Source organism: Gymnoscopelus microlampas (assembly GCF_963454915.1).
Source record: "Gymnoscopelus microlampas genome assembly, chromosome: 18".
Taxonomy (NCBI): domain Eukaryota; kingdom Metazoa; phylum Chordata; class Actinopteri; order Myctophiformes; family Myctophidae; genus Gymnoscopelus; species Gymnoscopelus microlampas.
In genome coordinates, this window is record NC_139955.1 from 34,164,524 (window position 1) to 34,185,303 (window position 20,780).

Consider the following 20,780-nt stretch of genomic DNA (forward strand, 5'->3'; position numbering starts at 1 on the left):
ATGATTTAGATTTTTTTAAAGAATCGCCTCAGGTCTTAATGGGTTAAAAAAAAGAAAAGAAAAAGGAACTGCCATTGAGAATTGAATTTCCCCTGTGAAATGGACGCTTCGACCGGTCGTATTCGACACATTGCTGGCCAGGCCTGGAATCGACTAAAACAAAATGAGGCCTGGAATCGAACCTGGGGCAACTGGGGACTCCTGCTCCCCTGGCGGGATCTCTGTAATGTTGGCAAATGACACTTCTATGACCTTGCCATAATAATTGTGGGGTCACAGGAATATACAGTTGTGCACTGTTGTCCTAACCCTTGTTCTTGCTTATTACTGTTGTTTGTTATTGTATTTTGACTAAATGACTAATACATTATAAGCAGATTTAAGAGATTCCAGGCCGACTTGGTTGCTCATCCCTCATAGCCAGACGTCGTATATCGCTCCACTGGACGAGCCATAACCCTCCTAGTGTGTCATCCTGGTTAAGACTTGTCAACGTTTCTCCATTTTGGAAAACATGTTGTTTTGTACATTAACTCCTTAACCACAATTTAACTCCTTAACCACAATTTAACTAAGGATTAACAACCCCCCCCCCCCCTCTATTATTTGTATTTTTGTATTCATTTTATTCTACTCTGTTATCACTACTATTACTATTTTTTTGTTGTTGTTTTGTTTCTTATTAGCATGAGTTCACTCATTTATTCTACTCCCCCTGGGCATGGGTGGGTGAGGGTGGGTATAGGTAATTGTGAGGATTTGTTTTGGTAGTAGTTGTTGTCTCTTTTTTGTTTTGTTTCTTCTGTTCTGTATGTGGTCATGTATGTCTTGTATTTTAAAATGAATAAAGCAACAAAAGAAAATATTTGAAAAATATATATAAATATTATAAACACTACTTACATTACAACACTACTTGGAAAAAATGGAATCGATAAACTGAGGTTTACTGTAGTTACGTACTGGCCATTTAGGAGCTTCAAGGATATATATGCGACACAACATGTTGTTAGCTTGTAGATCTCTTTCTTTTTGGCAACAAAACAAAAGACAATGTCCAAAACAACAAAAACAAATAGAAACCCTGTGCTTAAGTTTACCACCGATGTACACTGCTTTTCTGTGAGCAACATTGTGTTCATTAGAAGCTCTGTAATAATAGTTGGTTGGTTTTCTTTTTTTTTCTCAATCAATCTATATAGATTTTTCACAAGGAAACAAATGCACATCTCAAACTCAAAATCAACATAATTGAACTCCAATAGTTGGTTGGTTTTCCATTTGTCATCGGTTATAAGGACCATAACCCCAGTGTACAGTAAGTTGAAGGCTGACCGATTTTCCTGAATAGCAATATGCAATTTCACCACACACGCAAACAAAACATCAGTTTCCCACCATAAAAATAAGTCAGCCCCAAGTCATTTTTTGCCCGACACTATAAAGAGAAAAGAACAAAATGTTGGCACCAGTTGTTATTTACTTAGATGACACGGTGTTATATAACCCTTGGGTCATGTGCTGCAATTCCTTTTACACTGCAAAAAATAGCCAATTTCTGGAAGTTATTTACTCTAGGATTTATGTTTAAGATGTTGTTTTTCTTAGTAACTATAGCGTACTGTATATTAGGCTGCGACCAATAGAGTACAGAAGTCCTGACGTCACTCGTTCATCCCCAGGTTCGTAAAGTAATTTCTCTATGGAGAATAACATTGGGTCATCTTAGAATCGTCTCATATAAGAATTGTGGTCCAAAAATAAACAAACTGTCTCGGCGATATTGTCAGGGAGGAGGTTCTGTATCGTTTATGATTGTCAGTCACTTATATTCGATACAGTCTGTTTCTGGCGAAAATTTAACTAATGCTTCACATCCATAAGAGTAAAACTGCCAGGGTCATTTGTTTATTTTTGGAACACAGTTCTTATTTGACGCGATATTAAATACGTCTATGGGGATTCAGAATGGGGGTGGAAAACCGCGAACCAGGTAAACAAACCTAGGATGTTTAAATTACATCAGACTTCGGTGCTCTATAATAATAATAATAACAGATTTCAGGTAGTGAAGCAAAGCTAGCCTTCTTATAAACCAGTAAAGTATCTTGGAAAAGGCACATCACTGTACTGCGATCGCTAGATCAAAGATTTTAAGGCTCAATAGCTGAGATGGATATTTTTTGTAGTGTGATCTACTACAGACTGCCAATATCTTCTACCACATCCTCTGAAATGTCTACTTTGCAGAAACCCTCTTGTCACACATCCCAGATCAGGCTGCATGATTTATGTCTCTTTGGCTTTTGTTTTATGTGACTCATATGTAAAGAGAGGCAGAGATTTCTAGCAATAAGATGAAGCCAGTGGCATAAATACAGTACAGTATAGGGTGGGCACAGGGTGTGCCTACACTCAGGCTCACAGAATGAGCCCCCATTCTCAGGGGTGGCACCTGTTGCTTTGCTATTGTCAAGCACATGATATCCTTAAAAACCCTATATACTTAGTTGCCCGGAATCCCCCAGGGGTCTATACTAGGCCCCCTCCTTTTTTCCCTCTACACAAAATATCTTTGCCAAAAATTGTGAATTTACAAGCTCAGAACGTATCGCATTGCGATGCTTTGCGAGCCTGTAGATCTGCAATTCTCTGTGAATGTATGCCCCAGAAATATGGACACTAGGGTTCATGTGGTTAAAGTAAAAACCTCTTCGCAATGATGAATAATTTTGCTGGCCTATTTTACTGTTATTATTACCGGTCATCACTCCTTGAAGTTGAAAAGTCAAAATTGAAGAAGTCATTTTGGTCTATCGATGTAATGGGAATTATGAAAAAATAATGTAAAGTACAAAGCACTGGGGGGTGCACAGTTGTTAACACCCCAATAACTATAACAATACAATCTCCACCATACATTATTATGAGCACGGAGGGGAGCCCACAGCAACTCTTGCACCCAGCACCCCTTAAGGGCAGTCATTTTGGCATGGTAGGGCTCACATTCTTCAAATGGTAGGTGTTCTGGCCTTGGAGCAAAACTCCTTATATGCCATGTGCATAAAATGATGACAAATGACCAGTGTTGACGTAGCAGAAATGTCAGCCGTTAGCTATGACTTTGTAGAACACCAAGACATTTTCCGCAAACAGTACTATCGATTGGCATCCTTTACAATAACAGAGGCTGGATAATACTGCAAACTGGCGAGACTGCTACTAAACGTCTTTGGTGAAAAGATAGAACTGGCATTGAGTCAAGTAAACACTTTAATGAGAGAGTGAGATTAATGAGAGAGTGAGATTAAAAGTTGAAGGTAATGTTTGTTGCTTTTGGCACCAAGGAGCTGTTAATTAATCACTAGAGCCAAATGGAGAATGGTGTCTGATACAGACGGTTGATTCTAATAAGTCTGACCTTGACTACTTTTAACCTGTCGTCCCTGTTCTGGACATGTCATTATAGGTGAAAACAAATATAATAAGATAAATCTTTTAACCAATTAAATCAGGCTGGCAAAAGGAGAAGCACTTAAATCAGAGTACTACGAATAAGTATTACTAATAAGGCAGAATACCACTAAGTAGTGGTCTGGTCATACCATTTGGGGCATATCAAGTCATGATTTTCAACTCAAGTAAAGGTACATTCCATGTCCAGGTGAGGATAATACCAACAGACATGGGACCAAATGCTAGTTACTGCTCAGAACTACGCTGTGCGTGTGCGTGTGTGTGTGTGTGTGTGTGTTTCACTGACCAGTGTAGCATTGAGGAAGGAGGAGATATTGAAGACCTTGTCCAGTCGCATAGCTGAGTAGATACCTTTGTTCTCCTTGCAGTCACTGATAATGGGTACACGCACGCACCACACACACACACACACACACACACACACACACACACACACACACACACACACACACACACACACACACACACACACACACACACACACACACACACACACACACACACACACACACACACACACACGATAAATTATAAACAGAAAATATGGAGTGAAATGTCAGCGTGTAAACCATCCATAGTTTCCAGTCAAATGTCTACTGCCACCCAGTGGAAACATACAAAATACACTACAGGCATATGATCAAACCATTCTGCCATAAAGGAGCGGAATACAGTACAATTACTTTTGTTATCCAAGGTTAATGAGTCAATTCTATTTGGAAACAGGACAGTGGTTCTACGTTCCTCACTATTGAACACATGCCCTCGCGGGAGATGAAGAAAGTTCATGTAATCACATAAACACACAAAACAAAATAATTAACAGTGTACACGAACAACACCATTTCTCCTATAATTATGTTCATATCCATGGACTACAAACTATGAAATAACTGGATAACTGAATACTAGTAACTGGTCAAGTAATTATACAAGCAGTATTGGGAAGAAACAGCTTCCATTTTATTAAGTTAATTAAACATCACATCCAAACTTCAGCAAATGCTTTAATGCTGGTGTCACGCATAAATGCACATCTGGGCCTCCGAAGCACAGTGGCATAAATGCAAGAATTATGTCTGTGTGTGTACACTACAGTATCACATAGATGAGCTGCTTGGTCACTGTAAGCAGCCTATTAACCCAATTCCTAATAATTGTAATGACTATATAATAACTGACATAGGGAATATCAAGTATTGTGTCACCGTATTCGGACTGGAGTTAGTGCTACAGTATGTTCAGGTATTTGGACACAATCTGACCTGTATAGACTTTCTACTGTTAGCTCCAGCTCTGAGTCGTTGTACATGTATCCTGGGACAAAGTTCCTCCACTCAGGATGCACCAGATATGGAGTGTCCACCACCTGGGACGAGAAGCCAGAAAGAAGATGTCATTTTGCAAAAGTTAGCTGGCTTCTTACATTAACAACAGATCATCACCCTGCAGAATAGAACAGAACTAGTTCTGTCAACTATACTTGGCAGATAAAGTCAAATGTGAGTTTTTTTCCAGCTCTGAAACCTGCCTGGAAGAGCTGCTTTGTGTGGAACGGTTCACACACCAACTTCTCCATGTTGCCGCCGACCAGGAAGATGGCCGTCACCACTCCCATCAGTACCCAGGAGAATATGAAGCTGAACCCCACACCGCTATGGGAAGAAACGGACAGATGGACCCTAATTAATACATTAAATGGGCTATATAAATACGTTTGACATGACTTGACTTCTTGACCATACTGTATTCATGCGGCAAACCTTATGGATCAATTCTGACACTCTCAAAGAGTTAAGTGAAACACTGGATTTCACTGTGTAGTAATACTTTTAGGAATGTATGAATTGTACTGTAGCGGGTGCATTTCCAGCAGTCTGTTGAATCTGTCTAGTGAATTCAGAACGCAAAGTGGAACTTTGATTCAAAGTTCAATCATTTCACAATCAAATAAAATAACAAACCATTCTTCTTACAACAGTTCTAATAATAAAATAATAAACACCGAAATGCCTCTTGTAACTGAAAGGGAACATGGCGAGTAGACGGTCCACTCACGCCATGAGCAGTGTTCCTCCCGTGTTGGAGATGCAGCCTCTGGTTGTGGGCGAAGCGTGCTTGTCGTATCCCAGGGTGCCGCAGAGAAGGCCCAGGTAGTTAAAGGCAAGTACCAGGACCACCATGCAGCAAAGAGCGATACACGCAATCCACCTGTAGAGATTTAAAACACAGCTCTCTCACTGCCACACTACAGCTGCAGTACAACCAAGGACAGGCAGAGACAAACACTCAACCACGTTACAAAATGTCTTCTATATCCTAACAGTTTTCTGAAAAAACGTATGTTGTTATGTCAAGGACCCCCAAAATGATATGTATTTGGCCGCAGACCCCCATCTCAAAATATTTCATTCCAGGGACTGCCAGAAGCAAAGATTTGAGTTAAAAATGTTCACTTTAATATATATATATTTAAAGATTCAAAAATAGAAGATCTTCAAGCTCACAGCACGGCACAAAGTGATGTGCTATGAGCTTGTATATCTGCTATTTTTGAATAGACAAAGTATAAAATATGGTTAAAGTGGTTAACCAATAATGCACCAATAATGGACGTGCACGTTTCAGCCTGAAGTCTGCATTACATAACATAAGACTATGGAATTGAGTTATTACGCCATGTTATTCATGCTAAATGAGCATGTAGTGTGCAGCATTCAAATTTGAAACAACTCATGTCAGAGCTAGAGGTGATGCCCACCACACCACAAATATTGCAATACAGCTAGTTAACCTGTAGGGGGCAGGCCTAGACTAACAGTCTGACACCTCACTACAAGGTATTGCAGCCTTGTGGTTAGAGAAATAGCACTGACAGGAAGGTCACTGGTAACAATAACGCAATAAATGTTCTCAATAAATATAGTGATAATGTGGTACAGATATCTTTTTTTGTAACAATCTAACATTTCCAAGCTTTGTGAACACCTTTTAACGTCTTAAACCACCTACTTCAAGATCAAATCCCACTGCTACAAGTCCAAAGCATGACACTGCATGACAGCTATCTTTCTTTGTAAAAAACTAAAAAAAAACACTTAACCACTTAAGCCCTATATACTACGTACAACAAATAGAGGAAACAGCCAATCTATTTTTGCTACATTTCACCATTTCCGCCCCAAAATAGGAACGCCAGACTGTATATAAAGATACACATTTACCTGTAGAAGTCCATCTGGTCGATCTCCGGGTAGTAGTCTTCAATTGTGGAGTGAGTGTGGCTGATGAAGATGGTAAAATTAGTCAGGCAGCGCTGAACGGGGAAGGCCTTGGAGACGTTGTTAATGTTACTACCAATGTCACCGACCAGCTCCCGCACACCTGAAAGATATGGAGGAGCAAAGAGACAGGGACAGATGTGAATGGACAGACAGACAGACAGACGGGGGGGGGGGGGGGGGGGGGGGGGAGAGAAACATATGGAGAGAAAGAAAGAAACAGATGCGGGTTAGAGAGAGAAAAAGAAGGAAAAAAGAGGAGAGTACATGAAACTGAGAAAGTGGTATAGATTGTGTTTCAAACGTTTAGTTGCACAAATGCATAACATGACACACAAGTTGTTATATTAAAACAGAAAGTGGAATGATTTATGTGTGTTTTCTGAAGATAATAGGAGTGTCACATGTCCCTTACCTCCCACAACACTTCTGGTCTGGTCAGATACCATGGTTGGGGTGTCGTTTAGAGAGGCGTAGCCCTGTGGTTTGTACAGAGGGATATCACATGTGCTGTCAGGATGGGAAATTAGCACCTGCAACCTGGCAGTCAATTTTATGCAGAGATTAAGGATGAATGATTCCTTAGTGTTGAATAATGCTTGTGAGCACTATACACAGGTTTCTATTTGTGGGACTTTTTATTAACTGGTATTACCTGTTCTGTCCTATGTGTTTTTGTTCTTTGTGGAACCTTTGTGGAGACCAATTATGTTATTCCCCCATAGTTGACATAGTGTGTTCTATCTAATGTCATATTTTTGCCCCATAATAATGCATGTTTTTTTTATGGGCAAGAACCAGTGATTTCATGTTTTTCTTGCAGTGTGTGTGAACACCTCACCTTCTGGATGATACTGGATAGGTCAGTCCTCAGGAGGTCAGTAACTCTTCTCAGCGGAGTGTTCAAGTTGTCCAACTGAAACGCAAAACACACTGATCAGCGGTCGATAGATAACAACGTTCAAGCTCAGAAACAAAACCACAGTGAGACATTTTTTGGGACATTCATTGTTTGTTATACATCAATCATTGTACAATTGATTGCATTATCTGTTATACATCCGTCATTCTAACATTGATTGTAATATTTGTTACACAGCAATAATTAATGTTAAGTGGTCAGGTGGGTGGGCTGCATGCATTTACAGAGCATGTTTATTTTGATGGTCAATCAATCGATTGAAGCCTGAAGTCAGCTTGGATCAATACTGGACATGGTACATTAAGTATTGGTATCACAATGAAAAAAAATATTGCATTATTATTATAATATATGTTTTAATTAATGTTATATTATCCATAACATCTTTGTATTCTGCCAATTATTTGTGGGCCCACGTAAAACATATAAATATATCCTCACTGCCCACAGGTTTCGAATCGTTGCTATAGCAGCTGGCTACCACTACCATCCAGTACCGTACCCGAGAGAAGTTACTATCACTACCATCCAGTACCGTACCCGAGAGAAGTTACTATCACTACCATCCAGTACGGTACCCGAGAGAAGTTACTACCACTACCATCCAGTACGGTACCCGAGAGAAGTTACTACCACTACCATCCAGTACCGTACCCGAGAGAAGTTACTACCTCTACCATCCAGTACCGTACCCGAGAGAAGTTGGCACCGATCTGGAGCTCCTCCAGTGAGCGACGGATGCCATGACAGAGCTGGGCAGTCGTGGTGTCCGACTCTTCGTCGCGGCAGCCGGGGTCGTCGAGTGTGCGGTTCAGACTGGAGCGCAGCACGCTCAGGTTGAAGTTCAGCTTCCCTGCTACTTCCTGAAGAAGCTCCAGAGAGACACTGGCGTTCTCCAGCGCTTCGTTGCTCTCTCGAATGGCTGCACAGGAAAATCAGGAGTTTTACTTTAACGCTGAAAGGATCAAACTAAAAGTGCAAAAATGTACACATTTCAACACCCCGGATTAGTAATAATCTTTGCAACTGCATACAAAAAAATAATAATTATTTATCTCACAACACATCATTATTTGTGTGTGTGGGGGGGGGGGGCATTTGTTTTAAGAAAAAATACTTTAGATGTGATTTGAATGTCGCTAAGCAATGCATAGTGAGCAAAGAATGTTTGGCCTTGTCTTCAAATTGAATAGAGAAACGAAGAGAAGAGGAAAGAAGAGAAAGGGGGAGGAGGGTAAAATACAGACTCAGAGATGTACCCAAACACGCACACATGTACACACACCCTCTAACATACAGTAAACAATCCACAAACACACACAGATGCACATGAACCGTATTTAATACTTATTTATACTTAGTTGCACGACGGTGTGGCCATGCGATGCATTGGGAGCTTGTAGATCGCTATTTTCAGTCCGTCGTACAACTAAGTCTAAATCAGGCACGACTGGGGGCATGTCGAGTTCACTTTTGGTGATTTGGGCTCGATCTGGTGATGCCATGAACTTAATGTGGAAAGAAATGCCTGTCGTTCATTAAGATGGCACAATGGGCTCCGATAGGCCCCCAGCCTGAAGGAAAACCACAAGGGAACGAATCACAATAGCACTGGTGTCAAAGGTCACAAGGTGCAGAGGTCAGGGGATGACAGGCCACTGTTCAGTGACTGTTACCTTTCAAGGCACTCAGCAGTTTCCCTTTTTGTTTGTTTTTTAACCACAAAAGAATGAAAAAAGAAAAGTGGATATTTCTGCATGTCAGCCAAATAAAGAATAAGCATAATAGTATGGTTATTTATTTACAGATATTAGTTTTTTTTACTGTGCATACTGTACCTCCAGCCATGCTGAGTGCTCCTTCCAAAGCTGGCAGCACTTCCTTCTCCAACTGGTCCTGTATCCTTCCGCCCAGTACCGGACCTATATCTGTAGAATGGACATCGCATGGGATTTTTGGTTAAAAAAAAATTGTCTTTAGCAAGGACGTACTGTAGTACCATAACAGCAACAACACACACAAACAGAATAAACAATATAAAACGGTAAGAAACAAGCTAAAAACACCCAGCTGCGTCATACTGGGTGTCTCTGTCAATTTAGATAATAAGCACAACACATGAGCGATAGGTTCATGATGAATCATTTTACTAGTAAACTGTTATACTGATGTAGTGGGGTTTGAGATGGTGGAAGAGCCTTTATGTGTATGTCCTTGTTGATATGTTTTTGAGGACCCCCTTGAAAACGAGACGCTGCATCTCACGGAGCTTATCCTCACGTGAAATTTTGAATAAAATAAATGTCTGTCTACATGATTCAATAAACAGTGCCCAATCAGACACCAAGAGAAGCTCTACTTACTATCTAGGTCATAGATGACTTTGTCCTGTGCAGTGGCATATTGGGATATTAGGTAATCAATTTGCTGTAAATCAACAAAAGAAAAACAGAGCAGAACAGACTTTAATGATTGGCAACGTTGAATAGTTTTGTCGAGGAGTCTGATCAGCAGTGGTGTAAAGTAACTAAGTATATTTACTCAAGTACTGTACTTAAGTACAATTTTGAGGTACTTTTACTTTACTTGAGTATTTCCAGTTTTCAGTACTTTTACTTCTACTCCACTACATCTGAGAGGCAAATATTGTACTTCTACTCCACTACAATTATTTGAAAACTTAGTCACTTGTTACTTTGCAGATATAAATGATTACATTATAAAACATACATTAACCACTTTAGCCCTATTTTATACCTAGGCTATTTGAAAATAGCCGATCAACATGCTCGCGACATGTTGTGAGCTTGTAGATCTGCTATTTTCAAACATTTTAGTACTTTTATTTTTGGTACTTTAAGTACATTTTGATACCAATACTTTTGAACTTTTACTCAAGTAAATTTTGAATTCCGGACTTTTACTTGTAACGGAGTACTTCTACATTGCAGTATTGATACTTTTACTTAAGTAAAACATTTCAGTTCTTTTTCCACCACTGCTAATTAGCACCTCTACAGTATTCACACTCACACTCACACACACACACACACACACACACTCACACAGCCACTTCAAACAGGGTGATGCAATACAGGCTGACCCTGCCTTTCACTCTCTTATGTGCCATTCAGACAGAAATAATATGACGTGCGATATTAAACCATAAATCATCAAGGATTCATCGCATCTCTTCAGTACAGTAAGTGAACTTGTTGCACTTTTATTTCTTACAACCAAATTGGATTACTGAAGAACTATGGAGGCCTCCTTGTTTGGATTTATGATTTATTATTCTAGAATGGTTTCCTGCTGTCATCGGCACCACGGCCTGGAAGGAATGTATTACTGTACAGGGAACATTCCTACTATCTGAAAATAGAAAAAGCAATACTGGAAAAGAAAGCAGTAAAAAAAAAAAAAAAAAAAACCTGCAGTAACTGTGGTACAGTGACTAATATACATATTTCAACATATTACAGTTAAATTGGCCACCGTCTTACCGTTGGTGTGTCGTTAACGAACGTATGCAGATCTCTCATGTTGGTGTTGACCAGTCTTCTTATATTTCTCATTTGAGAGCTTAGGTTCTGGTTTGCAGAATACGCAATTAGCACTCCGATCCTGAGCACACACACACAGACGCACACGCACACAGAGCAAAAACACAAACGGGTTACATTTACCTCAATTCCTCTTCACATAATCTCACTCATATCCTCCGAAACTACAAACTATCTTGTGCTGATCTATTTGTCTGGAGTGAAGAGAGTTAACAGTTGAATTTATCCTCAAAGCAGGAGCAAGGCAGCCGCCTATTCCATGTAGTGTTAAATACAGTTCAGAGAAATGATGAAAACATACATACAGCATGGCTTAAAGCCCCAGTAAGAAACACTGCTGGTGAATAATGGAAATGATTCCAAGTCGCAGAGGTATGACAGAAAATGGTGCAGTACAGTCCATTCACCAGCAGGGGTCAGCATGCACCATCACACTAACTCCCATAACCACCTGTTCATCCTGCCTACAGAAGGATGCATTGCACAGCAACATCATTACCACCTATCCACTTCTCAAAGGAGAATCATATCTCACATGTACAACAAACCCTTGAGCTTACTGCTGGATGCAACGCTTGAACGTTTCTCAATTATACACAGTGAACACAAATTGAGATATTTATTTTCAAAAAGTCATGTTGACAACACTAAACCGAGAGATTATCCCAGCCTGATAGACTCTGCAAGTAATTATAGATTTTTGTTTTGATATACAGCAGAAAAAGTTGAAAAAAATGAATACAAAGCGGTTGTTACTTAGTGGCTATCTGTAGAACGCAAAGCCCCTGAGATAGTGAACACATTCAAATGAAGTGCAGACACACATGATTGCATAATACACGCCATTAAAGGCTACACTTCAAACGGACCTGGGAAGCTCGCTGCATTGGCTTAATTAGCTTCAACAACATCAAGGGAGAAGACAGCCCATAATGTTAAGCAGTTTCTATGACTCACTCTCTCATCCCAGCCGAATATTACAGCCTTAGCACCTCCCAGCCAGTGCTTGCGTGGTGGTGCGCATTTGCGTGTGGGTCCGTAGGCACATTGGGGGCGTGGGAGCATGAGGGAGGAGTGTGGGGGTGTGGGGTAACCCAACACTCTGTCGGGTGGAAACCTCATTATGTCCAAAACTGTTACTTTTCAGGATTCAAATTCAAAGACAGCAAAGGTAGCGGATTGACAAGCTCAAAGCGCTTTGCTTCACGTCGCGTTTCGAGCTTGTAGATCTGCTACTTGATATACTTTTGTGTGAGGCTGTAGTATGATCAAGTAGGGCGTTAATTTACGAAAAAACACAAAAAGTTAAAATATGATAGATAAGAGGTTTCTGTCCGACAGCGACGATAAATTATGATTTTGTGATATGGTTGTATAACAGGATGAAGCTCACTTCTGGAGATGCTGAGTGGAATAAGCAGCTTTATGAATGATGTCAGATGACGCACAGACAGGAATAACAATAGAAATGACTCAGATGCCATTGGGGCTTTGGAAAGCGCAGATCAATGGAAGATGAATCATTGTGTTGTAAACAAGGTTTAAGTACGCTCATTGCGCCCAAGGGTGCAACAGTTAATCAAACTAATCAATTAAATTGATTATGAAAAAGATCTTCAATGTTCAATGTTGTGTGTGTGTGTGTGTGTGTGTGTGTGTGTGTGTGTGTGTGTGTGTGTGTGTGTGTGTGTGTGTGTGTGTGTGTGTGTGTGTGTGTGTGTGTGTGTGACAATACAGCTACTGTATTGTCACTATATGTGCAACACCGTTGTACAACGAAGTATAAAATGGGGCATACATGTTCAATCACACTAATCGATTCAGTTAGTAGATTTGAAAAATCTATTTTTTGGCATTGATTTGTTGAAAAAAAATCACAAAAGCAGGCTTCTCGATTATTTGATTAATAGAAGAAGTAATCTATATAATAATCATTCAGAAGATAATGGATAGTTGCAGCCCTAATTGAGACAAATCATTAGTCGCTGTCTCTGTATATAGCATGTCTGTGTGTTTATCTTGAGTTGTGTGATTGTTTATTGCAGACAAATTGAAATGATGCTTCATTCTAATACAATATCTAGAACTTTTGCTTCTGGACATGGTGTAGGAGTGAACAGGTGGATGGATTCCTCTCATTGTGAGTTAATTGTCAAAGCAATAAGTGTGTATGTGTTCTGGATAATTCACGAGTGTGTGCAACCAACACAAATAGCTTGAGGTGGATGTACTGTGTGTGTATGCTGCTCTTGTCTTGTTGTTATACTGCCTGTCTATTTAATTTGATTATTTATTTTTCCGCTACACCCTACTCTCTCAAGAGGCCTTGCCTTTTGCCAGGCTGCATTGTGTGTGCGTGCGCGCGTGCATGTGCGTGGGTATGTGCGTAGTGCGTACACAACTGTAAATCTAATTACATTATATAAGTGTGTTTCTGTGCAAGTGTGTCTAGAGGGTGTGTGCAGGACATGCAGAGTGCAAGCGTGCGTTGATTCACAGGTGTGTTACACAGATAGATAGAGCCATCCATCACAGAGTGTTGCTGAGGCTTTCTGTTGCTTTTCACAACAGCAGACTAATTTGACTGAGTGACGTAACTGTATATTAAAAAGCATAAAATCACTGTCGGGTGGAAACCTCATAGGTCCAAAACTATTACTTTTCAGGATTCAAATTCATAGACAGCAAAGGTAGCGGATCGACAAGCTCAAAACGTGTTGGTTCGCACCGCGTTTCGAGCTTGTAGATCTGCTACTTTTCAGGAAATGGGGAAAAAAAAAGAGTTCCAAACTTCCAATTGATCCAATGTAGTTATTATTTAGCCACAAGCTCTCGTTAATACTTTTCATTGGTTAAATATTTATAAAACCCACAGACAAACTTAACCATTTTCACTTTCACTTAAAAAGAAAATAAAGAAAGCTAGTAGATCGTCTATTTCTGCTACTTGTGTGACACTGTAGTATGAAGAAGTTGGGCATGAATTTACGAGTAAGAGATATGAGGTTTCTTCCCGCCAGCAATGATACAGTATGTGTCTACCTGACTGTTATCTGTGCAAGGCCCACAGGGACTATATGCTGCTATAGAGAGATGGGAGTAGTATAGCCTGTTATTGTGTAGGTAATATACAGTATAATAGTATATATCTTGGACTACCAGTACGTGGGCCAAACAGCCAGGCAGCCAGACACTGGAGTGGAGCCATCCCCATCAGGGCAGAGGCAACATGGCTACCGCACAACAAAAGACTATTGTACGCTTTTTTCTGTCCTCTTTCTCACATACAGACGCACTGCATACAAAAAAAATCTAACAATCACTCTATCAGCCATCGTCTTTTTCTATCGCACGCACACGCACACGCACACGCACACGCATACTTTCACTCTAGCTCACTCTTTCCCTGGTTTCCCTTTCCTGCTTGTCCCCTCTCTCTAACCAACTCCCTCTCTCTATCTCTCTCTCTGCACCCCCCTACGTAGAAGAGACCCTAACGTGTCTCCTCTCTCTCTCTCTCTGTTTGTCTCTCGCCCCTCTATCTTTCTTTGCTGCCAGAGTCGGGCACGCTGAGTGGAATCTGCTGTGAAACAATGGCTCATTGAGGGGCAGTGTGTGTGTGTGTGTGTGTGTGTGTGTGTGTGTGTGTGTGTGTGTGTGTGTGTGTGTGTGTGTGTGTGTGTGTGTGTGTTTCAGGATCCTCCTCCTTAATTCAACAGGAGCTAGTTGCTTAGGGGCTTACTTTAGCGCAATTTAGTTCACTTAAGTTCTGTTCAGTATAGTTGATTACATATTACACTCATATTTAATATACAGTGTAATAGGCCCGGGCCGCTGGCCTATGTCTTGACATCCATAGCTGACAACTGAATTGCTCAGCTGCAGTAGCTGGAGTGAGGTGAGGTGCAGGTGGCTGCTGGCTTTTGATGATCTTAATAAGTGCTCAAGGGAGTCCACAGGAGATCCCTCACAACAACAGACTGTACTCCAAGAAAGGAACTTAACAATTTAGATCGAGGTATAGGTGGCCTGTGTGTCCATTGGTGGTGCTTGTCATTCAGTATATTCATTCTCAGAGGAATAATGCACCCTGCCCCGAGCATCTACCAGGCTAGAGTCTAGACTGTCCAGTTTGCCACAGCCGTATTGCAACGTGGCTGCCAAGAAGAAGCTGTTGCAACTTTTGGGTCCAACACTGGCGCACTAATAAGTACAAAGCGTTCTTATTAGTACTTGTTAATGTCACATCGGACAATTCAAATCATATTCAGGCCTCAGTGCTGCTCTGACAACTTTGAGAATTCTTGAATGAATGCCCACATGGCACACGAACCTCACACAATACCTTCAAGCAGAGCAGCATCCAAACCAGAGCCCCCAGAATCTAGGCCACCAACTGGAGGCTGGATAGAGTTACATGGTCTGGTGGGTCCATAGCTTATTTGCTAACGCTAACAATGGCCTGCATTCAGCTGGGTCGCTACTCTGTAGGTCAGAACAGTGTCCTGACTGGCCGTTCCACCTCTCACACTGCTGCAACAGGCTAACTGTTCTCTCACTCTCATCACGATACCATTGACAATTACGGCTGCAACTAATGATTATCTTCATAACAGATTGTTTTGTATTATTCGATTACAGATATGCGATTCATTTAGATAGACTACAGTACAAAACATTAGTAAAATGTGCTAATAAAGTGCAAAATGATGGTAAATGTCCATCACATGTTATCTGAACCCAAACACACATCTTACAATTCCTTAACAACTGAAGCTCTATTTAAAACATTTTCAAAAGAGCCGATCTACAAGCTTGCGACGCATTGTGAGCTTATATATCTTTTCTTTTTTTTTTGGGGGGGGGGGGCAACATTTTTGCCAATAATGACATAAGGGATGTGAAAAATAGGGATGCCACGTTGAAATTGCAACAGTGACATTGACATATACCCCAAAACATGATATTTCTGATATGGAACAAAGACAAACATTTTGGTCATACTATAAATGTAAATAGTACGTTACATATTAGTACATAGTTCATCTTTGTCTGAATCTCATACATGGCATACTTTTTTTGTGATTTTGTATGAAATACATTCCAGCACAGTGAATATTTTGTTTAATAATAGCCACAGTGTAGCGGCCATGAGAAATCTGCAGTTCCTAATATAGCAGAACTCACATCCAATGTTAAAATGAAGGATAAACCCATGTTTCAGCAGTCACAAGCAATAAGTCACAAAGCCTTTCTTATGCAGGCGGACAACCGAGACACTTAAACTGTCCACAGAAAATACTTGTACAGAATGGATATTCACATTCATAGCAACGCTGTGCTCCAGCATCACACATGGAAAATGTAGTAATCAATCCATGGGGTCCTCTGAGATTTGTTTGTTCAATATGAAGATGCATTGGTTATGGTATCCATAGCAATAAGCTGCGTCAGCAAAGTAGGTGGCTGTGTGTGAACACATAAACAGTGTGCTTATTACAATTGTTTTTTTGTCTATCTGGTTGAACCACTATTAAACTAGAAAAAGTGCTCCTCGGAGCACAGGTCTCCGCCAGGTCAGGTACGTTATTCTGGCCTCCTGGTGGAACTATAATAGGCCAATGTGAAAAGGGTGCCATTTTTTCTTAGGGCTTTCACGGCAATTGGACACTGCATTCATGATTTGAGGCATTTTGTTCCAAAAATGTGTTATGCTAAATTAGACCTGCTGGTGGCGCTTTAACAGGCCAATGTGAAAAGGGTGGCATTTCTTCCACGGCCTAGTGGGAATGTGCGTGTGAAATTTCACGGAAATGGTAAGCTGCGTTCATGATTTGAGGCATTTTGTTCAAAACGGACCAATCCTGCAAATTTTGGAAGCCAACCTTAGCCAATGAGGATGGAATCTGGAAAATCGGACAGATCCGTGTTGATCACATGACTATAGAGATACTGTGTACCGATTTGCATGACGTTTGGAGAAAATCTGTAGGAGTACTATCAAAAAATGGGTTTTGAACAAATCGGCCTCCTGGTGGCGCCATAACAGGCCCATGTGAAAAATTTGGCATCCAGGGAGTGTGTGTGCACAGTTTCGCAGCGACCGGGCCAACAGTGCCGGAGATTAGCTGGTAACGGACAGACAGGACACACGGACAGACGGACAGACGGACGGACAGGGTGCAAAACATACTCTCTCGCCATGCCACAATTAGTCCCCGTAACAACCTTTTTAACTGGTAGCACTGCAGTAAATATCACATTGGCCGTACATTGCATGGTGACGCGTTGTGAGCTTGTACGTCCCTGGGGGTCCCTGGGGGTCCCCGGACACCACTTTGAGAACCAGTGTGTTAGAACCAAGGGGCAAGTCTTAGATATTTACGATGAGGCCGACAAAATGGCCAGAGCGCTGTTTTACCCTGCGCCGACCTGCGGTGTCAGAAATAATTTATTTTAACGCAAGTGAATGGGTTTTTTGACAAACTTTAGACTTGATTTTCTTACTGTAATAAAAATTGTCATAAATTCTATATGCTTCCAGTCGCTAGTTTAAAGTCTCCTTTCAATCATCAGGATATGCGTTTTGCTAAATTATGGTCCTATTTATTATAAAATTGACGATAAAGTAGGCTATTCTCTAGGAGGGGCGGGATGATTTGATTGACAAGCTACACAACCAATAGCATTCATTCCCCGCCCCCCGCTCTTGATTGACAAGCTACCCAACCAATAATGGTCTGGTCTCATTCTGACGCGTATTGAAAGATGGCTGACCTACAGTCTTGGAACAATCGGCTTCATTTTCGGTCTGTAGAAAGCAGCGGAGTGAGTTTGTCCATCTCATTTATACAGTCTATGGTTAGAACACTGGAATGATGAGGCCATTCAAAAGTGTTTCTCCTTCATGCCATTTAGACAAGTGTTGCGCACATGACTTCCTCAGTCACATCAGGTCACAGCCTAAACGCCTTCCCTTCAGTGTACCATCGTCTCCTATTAAGAATTCAATTGGTGGATGCATAATTTATCTTTTTAGCTCAGGAGCCTTTTCATTTGGACACAAAATAACTATTAAGCCCGTTGGCACAGTGCCACACGACGAGAATGCATTAGCTTGCTGTCCGTCCTCCTCTGTGGCCAGACTGTGGTAGCTAGACTGGAGACCGGTCATTAAAACCACAATACACAGCCTAGCACTGACGTGAATACTGACTTCTCAGTAAGGCTTGGTGTCAATCTGTTTGTGGAAAATGCAGTACTGAAGAAAATCATGGGCAGCTCCATTCCCTTAGTTATCTTCCTTTAGTGAGACATAATATATACGTACTGTAGGTCAGGTAGGGGCACATGTGGTTCCAGACAGGAGTCTTAACAAGAATATGTGCAACATCTTTTGTCAGGGTAGTGTGAAATGAACCCATGGATTCTTTACTATTGGTTGACTTTTTTAATGTTGGCCATTCGTAAGTCAGAGTATTAGCCAGGAGCAAGAAAGGGAGTGGAAATTCATGTACTGAGACATGAAAGTTAAAAACATTAGATGTACGGACATTATTAACCAAACTTGTTTTTCATTTCTTAACTTAAATTAATGAAGTTGGCAAATGAAACATATTTTGGCCTATCATTGAACAGAACTCATTACTAGACACATTTTTCGTTTGGTAACATGTGCTAAATATAACAGTTTTGTTTCAATAAGCATTTTGTCTGGTGTTGTTGGTTAATGGAGGTATGGCTTTTTGACATCCGGCTCACTTCAACTTTTCTGCTCACGCTGAAAAACCTTCACCCTTCCGACATGTTTTTGTACTGACTGTGCCACTGTGAATATGAAGTTGTGCTGTGTGCATGTAAATTTGACTGGCACAGAATCTGATTTATGAGACTGACTGTCTGGTCACCGATTACGGCCGTGCAGCTGAAAACAGTTTCAATGGCGGGTTGATTACTCTGTGCATCTCTAGAAGTAGCATAACACATGACATGGTTAAGCTTTGTCGATTTAAAAAAAAAAAGCTATGAATGTAGATGAAAGAGCAATACTTTCTAGTCATATCTTGAGATGTCTGATTTAAAAGTTATTCATTGTAATTATCTGTTGAAGATGGAGCTCGCACAAGAACATTTCTTTTTTTTTCTTACACCTTTTATACCTGTGATGTGAAAAAAAAGCTTAAAGTCATTAATTTGGATCTGCGGCTGTGTGTTGTTTTTCACTCTGACACCCACAGTCTATATTGTCAGTGTGTTTTGTATTTTGTCAGAGTGGTTGTTATTTGGCATGCAAATAAGATTCTGTTCCTCATGCCTCTGGGCACATGGAGAGCTGTTTTCTCTCCTACTCGGCTCTATGGTGGATTGTTACAGTGCGTAAAAGGATGTTTGATTTGAAAGAGAATTATAGTGAAGCAAATGGCATGCATAAACAGTAATTGGTAGTTTATGAATTATTTTTGTAGAGTAAATCGTAGTAAATTGTATTTGTATAGCAGCAAATCAGTGATCTCAAGGCACATTTGATGTAAAGTTCAGTAGTTGACCCGTTTTGTTTAATGACTATAGAGATACTGTGTACCGATTTGCGGGATTTTTGGACATAATCTGTAGGAGTACTGTCAAAAAAGTAGTTAAACTAGGTAGAGATCTCGATATCAAATCACCCAAAACATGTTATTTTCAAATCTAACATACTCTTTCAGCAACTCTAACTACTGTACATGTCTGTGATTTCAAGACAGCACTGTATTATACAGTATATTAGTTTTGGTACAAGCTTCATTGCCATCAAAAATGTACGGCTTAACTACACAATTTGGACAGGATTGGACACCATATTCACTGTAGTTGTCGCTGCCAGGCCGAAGGCGTGGCAGAGACTATGTTTTGAACACTGTCCTTCCGTCTGTGCATGTGTAAAAAAAATTGACAGCACTCCTACAGATTTTGTCCAAACATCACGCACATCGGTACACATTATCTCTATAGTCATTAAACGAAACGGGTCTTTACGTTTTTTTCCTGATCGCCTTCCAAAGTTTGTAGAAGTGCTCCATTTTGAACAAAAATCGTGTCCTATTGCGGTGAAACATTGCAAGCACATTCGCACTACGTTGAGGAACAAATGCCACCCTTTTAGCATTGCCCTATTATAGCGCCAACAGGAGGTACATTTTTGCTGAAAACATTTTTTTATGGTGCTCCTACAAATGTTGTCTAAACATCACGCAAATCGGTACACATTATCTCTATAGTCAAGTGATCAAGACGGATCCGTCAGATTTTTCATATTCCATACTGATTGGCGAATTACAAACATTGCTGGCCCACGATAACCTACCTGACCTGGCGGAGACCTGTGCACCTAACGATAATACTACTGTTAATAATAATAATAATAATAATAATAGCCACCTTTGAGATGAACCACATAAACCCCAGAAAATAGCAGATCGACAAGCTCACAAACATTGCAAACTTGCAACGTAGGAGCTTGTCAATCGGCTATTTTCAGCAAAAGCTTCCCCACAATAA

The 20,780-nt window shown here is 40.6% G+C and overlaps 1 protein-coding gene across 2 annotated transcripts in view; it reads right to left on the reverse strand.

The window, feature by feature from the left end:
• prom1a (prominin 1a) overlaps positions 1–20,780 on the reverse strand; it is a 90,009-nt gene that overhangs the window by 17,780 nt on the left and 51,449 nt on the right. For both annotated transcript variants that reach the window (XM_084085704.1, XM_084085703.1), the window contains 11 exons: positions 11,184–11,304; positions 10,044–10,107; positions 9,519–9,608; positions 8,373–8,602; positions 7,600–7,674; positions 7,174–7,237; positions 6,702–6,861; positions 5,536–5,688; positions 5,009–5,132; positions 4,743–4,846; positions 3,764–3,848 (listed from right to left, as the gene is read on the reverse strand). In XM_084085704.1, the coding sequence (XP_083941830.1) occupies positions 3,764–3,848; positions 4,743–4,846; positions 5,009–5,132; positions 5,536–5,688; positions 6,702–6,861; positions 7,174–7,237; positions 7,600–7,674; positions 8,373–8,602; positions 9,519–9,608; positions 10,044–10,107; positions 11,184–11,304 (1,270 nt within the window). The remainder of the gene's footprint in view (positions 1–3,763; positions 3,849–4,742; positions 4,847–5,008; positions 5,133–5,535; positions 5,689–6,701; positions 6,862–7,173; positions 7,238–7,599; positions 7,675–8,372; positions 8,603–9,518; positions 9,609–10,043; positions 10,108–11,183; positions 11,305–20,780) is intronic.